General features: G+C 40.3%; 1 protein-coding gene across 1 annotated transcript; it reads left to right on the top strand.

Annotated features, from left to right (window-relative positions):
- Positions 1-5,837: 5,837 nt before the first annotated feature.
- On the top strand, positions 5,838-9,046 carry LOC103149639 (mitochondrial glutamate carrier 1-like). Its single transcript, XM_007568901.2, has 9 exons — positions 5,838-5,980; positions 6,336-6,461; positions 6,569-6,624; positions 6,760-6,850; positions 6,941-7,059; positions 7,166-7,361; positions 7,457-7,614; positions 7,738-7,813; positions 7,906-9,046. The coding sequence occupies exons 1-9, from the start codon at positions 5,958-5,960 to the stop codon at positions 8,063-8,065; spliced, it is 1,005 nt and encodes a 334-aa protein (XP_007568963.1). The 5' UTR covers positions 5,838-5,957; the 3' UTR covers positions 8,066-9,046.
- The last annotated feature ends 904 nt before the right edge of the window (positions 9,047-9,950 follow it).

Genomic DNA, 9,950 nt, shown 5'->3' with positions numbered 1-9,950 from the left:
AAACATAACAAAACAGTCTTAATTATAACGTGCATCAGATTTCTTATACATTGGATTAGAAAATGAGTTTATGGGTGTTTATGAGCTGCGAAAGTCATTTACTTATTCAGGTAGTTATTTATATTAATATGCCTTCTATTGTTAGTTTATTGCTAATTTTGTTAGTTTATTGCTACTTTTGATGCCGCCTATCCCTACGCACAGCAAATATATGAAAGACGACGGTTTTGATCAGAGACCAGAGACCAAAATTGAACTATCTGAACAATAAGTAAAACTCATACTGTGCCTTACCCTGAAAACTTGTTGACTGTAGGACATGGTCAGGGCATGCCTCCACCAAACAGAAAGTGTCCATTGATCTGTCTGACCCAGTTTCAGGGCATTATCTTAGAGAGTAGAGTTACTCATATGATCTGCAACAGAGAGCCAAACAACCTGCTCCCATTGCAGGTGTCACTGTGATAACAAAGAGAAAACAAAAAGGGTGAGCAGGGGGGCAATCAGATGACCTGTCCTTCACAGCACAGTTCCACTGGCCCTTTCTGGAACCGTCTGACCTCATGGCTGAGAAATACAGGCAACAATGCAAAACAGATCTGCCTGATATCAGCTAGTGAATGTTAAGTGTTTTTGGAAAGAGGCATGAAGGTAGATTGAGTAGAAGATCAAAAATATGATTATTTTTCTGTCAACATCCCTGTTTACATTATCTCTTAACATGACATTGGGGGCACCAGGTAGCTCAGTGCACCTTACACACGTAAGGCCACTGTTTGAGGCCACAGTCTCAAACCCACATGCACCTTATGTAAGGTGTAAGGTGCATGTGCAAACCCACATGCACCTTACACATGTACACCTTACACACACAAGGTGCATGCACCTTATGTGCGTAAGGTGCATGTGGGTTTGAGACTGAGACCTTACTGAGACCTTACGTAAGGTGTAAGGTGCACGTGTGTAAGGTGCATGTGGGTTTGAGAATGTGGCCTCAAACCCAGAGGACTGTGGCCTCTGGGTTTGATTCTCAGCTCACGGACATTTAATGCATGCTTTCCTCTTTACAAATATATATATATATATATATATATATTATTTTTTACATATTTGTTAAAGGCGTTACTGTGCCGTGACAGTATATGACAGCTAATTTGTGAAAAAAAATTGAGCTTCCCCATCTCCCGAGCTACTATTGCCATCTGAAGAAATGCATCACTGTCAAGTTGTCCACACCATAAACAATCAGAGCCAGGGGAGGTGCCTTATCACTGTCAATCAATCTCATGTATGCACTGCTAAATGTGCTAATGCTGGAAAGAACAACTGACTGTCATACGAAAGCCATTTAGATGTGGGCAAATATTTTAAATGGTCTGAACTTAAATAGCGTTTTTCCAATCATTTTGACCACTCAGAGCGTTTTACACTAGAGTCACGTTCACCCATTCACACTCACAAACGCTCACAGATTTATACACCGATACGCAGACAGGCAATTTGGGGTTAAGTACCTTGCCCAGAGGCATACCGACATGTGGTATAACCTTCCAATTACTACTCTATCCACAGATCCACAGTCGCCCTTAAATTATTTGTTAATGGATGGAGGACAATATTGAAGAGTGATATACTTTGTTGATATCACTCTCGCCAAGACAGATTTGTCCTGATTTCTTCTCTCTTTTTTCTTTACTAATCCAGAAAGAATAGAATAGCTTCTCAATCATTTTTAAATCAAAAACAATAAAACATGTAACTAAACAAATGCTATTAATATGTCTTATTTTCTTATAGCACTGACACACTCTAGCTGCTTGTGGACATACACAGCTGCTTATGTGCATTGTTGGTTTGGTTTTTTCATAAACCTCTTGTCACCCAAATTATGAAAAACCTTCATATGTATGTCAAGGAAGATAATTGCTGAACTGTTTATGACCCAGTTTATTGTATTCATCTGATAGCTTTGTTACATAGTTCTGACCCATCATTGGAAATGTAGAGCGTCACACAGTTGCATGATCAACTTCCTCGCCATAGTGTTTGTCATATTGACAGTAAAATTGTCGTTAATCAAGATTAAGCCCTCATAAGATATGCACACAGCTGCAGTCATTTAAAACTACACTGCTCATTTTTCATGAAATTACTCATTGTTTGACCATTCTTTCCTTATTTACCTATTCTTTCCTTATTTACCTATGAAAACAAGCAATTTGAAGGAAATTTAATATATAAAAACCATGTGTTTCATCAGCAATGTTTTCAGGCTATAATTTGAGTTTATCTAAAACTGCTTAGATAAGTCTGACAGCCAGCGACATCCTTTTTCTCAGGTGGGACTCATTCATGTGAGTATTGTCCCAACATAAGGTGGATCAACAGCAAAGATGCTTGATTTTCACAAACAGATTTAATATTAATGATTTAATTTGCGACTGACTTCTCGATGAAAAACTTAGATTGTTTTATTTCCTCATTATAACTGTCTTATCGCTTGATTTTCTTTTATTTTAACAACATTGACTTAAAATGTGCCATAAGTTTAGAAAAGAAATCATTTTTTTATGAAAATCTGGATTTGTTCAGTTTACAGAAACCCAAGTAAACAGTTTCACTGACCACTTCTGGCTGGCACATGTACTGGTTTTCTGACCGCCATCTGAACCTGCTGGGACTCAAATTTATATAAGCATGACACCTCCTCCCCTCTGTGCATCAAATAGTGTGACCTGTGAAAATGAATATTCATGTGAGCATGCACACACCTGCAGTCAGCTGACATAATGTCTGGGAGGATATCATAGACTGAAGTTTAGTGGGGCAGCCAAGATGGATTAAGGTTTGTATAAAAGACGCCGAACAGACGCAGTATTTTCAAATCTTAACAGAGGAGAAAAGCAGAGAAGAGTTAGAGAGCTTAGATGACATTAAGTAGAAAAACAGCAGTGCAAAACGTTGTATTTTTTATTTTTTCTAGACGTGAAAGATTGCACATCCAGAGGGACTAATTTTTATTTTTTTTTTTTTACGCTGCATGTCTGATGTGGTAACAACGATAGCTCAATTCACCAAGATTAAACAAACAGGTCTGTATGCATTTCAAAGAAATTCTGTTCAGATGAAGTGCTCTGCGTCTTTCAAATGTTTTATCTTTATGTTCGTGCTTTGCATTTTCCGTGTGATTGCGTCTTGATTGCTCATTTATGTCTGTATCTGCATTTTCTAGCATGCCTCTGTTTATTTTGAGACGGACTCTGCTTTTTGCGTTAATGGTTGGAGCCGTCTACACCTGTACCCTGATGAATCACACCATATGGCTTGAGAAGAAAAACTGTACCCAGTGTGTGGCTGTCAACACGACCATATGCAGTGGCTACTGCTACACGAGAGTGAGTGAGAACAGACCGTTTCTGTTTTTTTGCAAAGGTATTTTTTATTTGAAGTGTGGCTGTATGGCGGCGGCACAGTTGTCATCACCGTCACATTGCAGTCAGAAGGTCCTGGGATTGAATTCCAGCCCAGGGTCATTTTCCAGTAAGGTCCTCCCCATAGGTGTCCTTCAGCGTGCTGCGGTTACACACACACGATTCCACCCATAGTCGAAATATCTGACTCTTCGGTTTTTTAGTTACTCTAAAAGAACTATTAAGTGCGAGTGTGCGAGTGTGTGTGTGTGTGTGTGTGCGTGTGTGTGTGTGTGTGTTTTTATCCTGCGTGTCTCTGTGTTGCCCTGTGTTTGACGAGTAGCCTGTCCATGTCGTGCCCCGGCTCTCTCCCGATGAGAGCAATAGATACTCACCAGCCTCCTTATGATCTTCAGAGATAACCAAGTATAGATAGTGGTTGGATGGATGGATAATTAAAAGAAAGAATTCAAAGAATAGATTCTGAAATATTAGTCTTTTTAAACATTTTTGAAGCTCTGGTCAAAAACTGCTCTGTTCCTCTCATCCTTCCTTCCTGTCCTCCAGGATACCAATCTGAAGGGCAGCTTTGGCAGGGCTTTCCTGATTCAGCGAAGCTGTGTGCCCATCTCCCTTGTGTACCGGGCTGTCTTCATTCCTGGCTGTCCTCAGGATGTCGGCTCACAGTTGTATTATCCCGCGGCCCGCTGCTGCAGCTGCAGGCGCTGTGACACGCGCACGCACCACTGTGTCAAACCCAGACCGTACTCTTACGACCAGTGCTCTGTGAAACTTGGTGGTGTGGAGAAACAGAATCTGAAATGTTTTGGAAACCTGACAACCTGCTCATAAAAGCAATGCACCTACATGTCAAATGGCAGTTAACCAGCTGACTGAGTAGTATTTGTACTAGATGGCTGTAGCGTTTTCTGTAGTCCTATTGGAAACTGATTCAGCAACGAAGCCCTGTGTTGAACGTGTGCTGCATCAATAAATTAGATTGTGTATGCACATTAATAAATAATTGTAAACGGGCATTACAATTTCTGGACACTTTTATTGTATCATTTTGCTTCTGTTGGACTTCATGCTCAGTGCACTCATAAAAACTTTAACACATTGTTAAGTTTAGGGGGACACAAATTTGCATATTTCATATCAGCACTACAGCAAAGGGTTTCACTGCCCATGATCTACTTAGATACAGTGTGAGATGCATGCTTATTGAGATAAATCAACAAGGTTACTAACCCTTCTAGTCCAAAATAAAGTTCATGGCTTAAAGACACCAACATACCCACATTTATTAGTGCACTTAGGCGAGGGGCAGTGTACATCCTGGACAGTTTGCCAGTCCATCACAGGGCAACACAAAAAAGACATGGGACAGATAACCAGGTACACAAACATATTCATGGAGAAGCGGCGGCAGACTTGTTGGGCTTGGAACCCAGTCATATTTTCTGCTTAGTTATTATACTAGTTAAATTATACAGTTTAATTTTGGTGTGACTGTTTTACACTTGATCCAAAGAGTCGCAAAAAGAAGAAGAAATTTGTGTCATTTGAATAAATGATCAGTAGATGTGAATAGATTTAACAACTTAAATCTATTGTGACGAGTATTAGCTAAAAACCAACATGTAGTTTTGGTTGAGTGGTTGTTCCATGAACTTTTGGTAACATTTTTTGCAAAAAATACCAAAAATAAAAACACAAACAAACGATGTCCTTTGAACTCTAAACATCCGGTCTTGGAAGGTCCGGCTTTGGCGTTGGAGGGTTCGTTCTCTGTCTTGGAAGAAGCAGCCTTGACTTCATGCATGAATGATATCTTTTTGTGCAGGGACTCTGTGCTCTTCTCAATTTCGTCAGAAGAGCACAGAGGCAGTCTCGAAGTCTCAAGAGGCAATACCATGATCCTGATAGTCTGACAACACATATGCAGAGGTGAAGAGTTTCAGCCTATAATCAGACAGTAGAAAATATAGAGAAGAAGGGTTGCCTGTGTGTGGACAGGTCTTGGGAGCTTGTCTTTCTCATTTTTCTGGCATTTAACAAATATATGATATCTAGTAATTCTAAATGACCTCAAAGAGGAAGAGTTTAGTGTGATCTGTTGCTATACAGTGAGAAAGAAATGCACATGTGTATCTTTATAAAACTCATGTCTGCATCTAGTTTCAACTGTGAGTAGTATTTCGGTTGTTTATTATGTGGGTTTGTTTTAATCTGGATCAGGGAAACCAGTTACTATAAATTCAGTGAATTCTAACACAGTTAGACTGTGTGTCGTCAGAAGGGAATTTTGCTGAGGTTACAAGCAACTCTGGCTCAGTTTCCTGGCTGCAGGGGATGTGGGCGGAGCCAGATGCGAAATTGATCCTAAATCCAGCGGGGCTAAGTTTCCCTTCCCTATATATAACTCTGCTCTTCTTTTCCACTCTTGCCTTGCTCCGTGTCTCTCAGGGACTCCCAGCCTCGTCTCCATCTGCGGCCTGCTTTGTCACCCTGACCAATTTTTGCACTTGCCAAAAACAAGAAACCATGGCCCAGCAACAGCAGATTAGGTATGAACCTTACCAGCATGATACGTAGAATGCATGTAGACACAAATATGACTTTGTTATTTAAGATGAGTAACTCCTGTAAATAAAAAGTCCAGGCCTTGAGACGGCCTTTTGCCCGTGTGTAGGATGTGTCAAGTTATTTTTAGGTGGCCGGGTTCCCAGAAGCGTGGTTGAAATAAGCCCTGACACATCCCATAGATACCACTTAAGAAGTGTAAAGAAAAATCTCCCCACAATCCATCTTTCTGTTATTGCAAAAATCTTTCAGTCCAGTATTAGAAGTTTGTCATTATCCTCCCTCATTCAGTTGTAGAACGACAATGCCAGGTCTTACACCCTTTGTGTTTTTGTACAGCTTACCTGCCAAACTAATCAATGGAGGGATTGCAGGCATGGTAGGAGTCACCTGTGTGTTTCCAATAGACCTGGCCAAGACCCGCCTGCAGAACCAGCGCAGTGGGCAGCAAATGTATAAGAACATGTAAGAAGTAACTGTGCAGAGAAAGACGGCAGTCTCTTTGTGTTGACGTGACATAAAAAGAAAACGTCTGACAACCTTCACTCATCAGGTTCTCATGTTTCATTCAGGATGGACTGCCTCATTAAAACCGTTAAATCTGAAGGGTACTTTGGCATGTACAGAGGTGAGTATCAGCAGACCTTGAATGAAAATGTTTTATTTTTTTCCTGTTTCCTGGGTCATTTAGGAGAATAATGATAAAGAATAGCTGCATCTAAAAAATATATTTCAGTTTGTAATTACTCCTGCCCTTGCCCAGGTGCTGCGGTAAATCTTACCTTGGTAACACCAGAGAAGGCCATAAAACTAGCTGCTAATGACTTTTTTCGCCACCAGTTGAGTAATGACACGTGAGTGATAATAAAAACTATTTCAGATTTTCCTCTTTTTTCATTATTGTACACTCTTGGGTTATTTTAACCCTATGCCATTACCCTCAGTGGCAGGCTTACAGTTTTCAAAGAGATGCTGGCAGGATGTTGTGCGGGAATGTGCCAAGTCATCATCACCACACCAATGGAAATGCTCAAGATCCAGCTGCAAGATGCAGGCAGGATAGGTAAAAAATAAATCTTTACCTCCATCTTTGTGCAATCGGCTTTGAATTACCTCTTTAAAATGTTGCTCTCTTAAGACAAAGATGCTTTGCTTGGTATTTCTCCCAGTGGCTCAGCAGAGGGTAATGCCAAGTGTTGTAACTACGCTGAAGATGGGGGGGACCAGTGCTGTTCTCAGTCGTTCCTACAACACCGCCCCTACACCTCAGGTTATTCGTATGTCTGCCATAGAGCTAACTAGGGAGCTGCTGAGGACCAAAGGGGTCGCAGGTTTATACAGGGGCCTTGGGGCCACACTGATGAGGTGACTGGAGTTTTCTGTGCATTTTCTTTTATTTTTATAGGTTATTATAGTAATTAATTGGATTACTAACTTATTTTATTGCTTTCTTTTTTTAGGGACATCCCATTCTCTGTTGTGTACTTTCCTCTTTTTGCCCATTTGCAGCAGCTTGGTCAGCATTCATCAGAAGATCTATCCGTGCCTTTCTATTGGTCCTTTATGTCCGGATGTTTGGCTGGATCCGTTGCCGCTGTAGCCGTCAGCCCTTGTGACGGTGAGATGCATGCATACATATTTTGGGAAAGTAGCAAGCAACGATTAGATTTACAGACATTTTTTGGATCATGCGGAAATCATATATCCCTGCAACAAAATGTGTTTTGCATGTATTCCACAGTGGTGAAGACGAGGTTGCAATCGCTCAAGAAAGGATCCAATGAGGAGACCTACAATGGAGTTGTGGACTGCATCAGGCACTTATTTCTTTATTAGAGGGCTTTCTATAGCACATCAAAATTGGGATGAGTTACATTCTAATAATCCTGGCTTTTTCTTCCCATTGCAGAAAAATCCTGAGAAAAGAGGGTCCCAGAGCTTTCCTTAAAGGAGCCAGTTGCCGGGCGTTGGTCATTGCCCCACTCTTTGGCATTGCCCAGGTGGTGTATTGTGTTGGAGTGGGCGAATTTCTGCTGGAGTACACTCCATACAATATCTACTCTGCATAAACAGTCTGTCCCTGGACGTTTACGGAGGCTTATTAAACTGCCAGTGCTATGCTCTGGGCAATGGACCCAGCTCTCTACAGCTGTCTAGACTCTTTATTCGTAGAGTTCTAGAGGTCAACGCTAAAGGGACCACAAATATTCTATTCAACATGCCTTTAGCTTGATTAACTATTATAGCTTAAGTCTTAAAAGGACTAAAGCTGGTACTTCCTTGTCTATGGGCTTCAGTGGAGCTTACTGCTTCCCTCACTGAGGGTCTATGTTGTTTGATGAATGTTTTGCACAGACCTCTCCCCCCTGTTTAAACTTTAGCCTTACCCTTAAATATACTCCCACAACACTTGACTCTTACTGTAAGCCTAACCTGGATATCATATCAGCTGCAGTCTCTTGGGAATCATAGTTTGATGTCTTGGAGCAGTGCTTCAAAAGACCACAGGCATAAAACTGAAACACACGTGCAGCTAAGGTCTCTTGCTTGATACTGGCCTTTGTATATATTGTATATTTGTTTTTAAAGATGAGTAACTTTTTCATACAAGTGCCACAAGATAATTCTGCGATGGTGCCCTTTCTGTAACCTGACAAGGAGGGATGAGGAAAACAGACTGTTTAAGGGGTCAAGGCGTGCAAAGAAGTAAACATTTGGGCTGTCTGTTCACCAGATTACTTTTAAGGGCTCTAAGGGGCTTTCAAATAGAACTTTGTCCAAAATGTTTTCCTTTACTAAATCACACAGGGAACATTTTTGTTTCAAGAAGAGTCACAGCTTAGTACTTTCACTGTGCACCGAGGACCTCAGCCTGAAAAGTTATGTTTATTTCATGTGCAGATATAATGTATTGTCGGTTAAATGTCAAAGATGAGAGCAGTGACTTGTGTCCTGTATTTTTACTACTCAAAATCTGTGCAACTGAAAGTGAAACATGCATTTTTCAAGGTCATTAAGGCGATAAATAAAAAGTCTACATGCCAAACAGATTGTTATGAATCCAGTGTTTGTTTTCTACAGTAAAGCATTGCATAATATACAAGAGGCTAAATGTAGATTCCCTTTTTTCGGATGCAAGCCTGATAGGTGTTACACTAACCCTCTAAGCATGCACCACACGCATACTTTAGCTTTTGGCAGCGAAAGTGCTCATGTTGCAGCGTTGGGAAATTCTATCTTGGGTAGTCCTACAGCCTCGGATGCATTACACGCATAACTATCCCTTCAACTAAGTTTTCAGCTGTTCTTGAAACTCAGGTGCAGAGAGGTGAGCCATCGACATGAAGGGACAAGCTATGTTATTACAGGAGATGGGACTTTAGCAATTCATTGTGTTTACTTAAAAACGTCCCATTGCAAGTCTGGAGGAGCTGCATGGATCCAGAGCTAAGGCTGTTAACAGGACATGTGCTAGTCCTGCTGAAAGGAGATAACTTGTTCCACTGAATGGTTGATCATTAACTGCAGCTATAGAGAAGACTACCTAATTATACTTTAAAGAATCAATTCCCTTTAATATAATTTTGCATCAATTACAAAAATCATTACACAGGTATACTTTGTTTGTCTGGGACCCTTAATTGCATACATCATAGAAAAAATGAGCAGTCTAATAAAAATTGTATCACAATTTAACATTTCAGTTTATTATATTTGAACTAATTATTTTAAATTAAGAGTCAATTATTTAACAAAGAGTAATCATGCAAATAAATTTCAATGATTAAGGACAGAAACATGAATGTAATGCAAACATGCATAAAATATGACTACTCAAGGAGTAGTCATGGTTAGCTGAATGAAGATTTAACTTTTGACAAATTTTTATCAATGCATTTTCTCTCAAATAGATAAACTCAAGGATTTTGTGCATAATTTGGACTTCTTAATACC

Source organism: Poecilia formosa, unplaced genomic scaffold (genome assembly GCF_000485575.1).
Source record: "Poecilia formosa unplaced genomic scaffold, Poecilia_formosa-5.1.2 Scaffold232, whole genome shotgun sequence".
Classification (NCBI taxonomy): Eukaryota; Metazoa; Chordata; class Actinopteri; order Cyprinodontiformes; family Poeciliidae; genus Poecilia; species Poecilia formosa.
The sequence above is the reverse complement of the archived record's forward strand: the minus strand, read 5'-3'. Positions and strand labels throughout refer to the sequence as shown.

Excerpts from the sequence above, each read along its gene's own strand:
- LOC103149639 (XM_007568901.2), top strand. The coding sequence starts at position 5,958 with ATGGCCCAGCAACAGCAGATTAG. Across the intron at positions 7,060-7,165 it reads GCAAGATGCAGGCAGGATAG|TGGCTCAGCAGAGGGTAATG; the intron begins GTAAAAAATAAA and ends TATTTCTCCCAG. Across the intron at positions 7,814-7,905 it reads GGAGTTGTGGACTGCATCAG|AAAAATCCTGAGAAAAGAGG; the intron begins GCACTTATTTCT and ends TTCCCATTGCAG.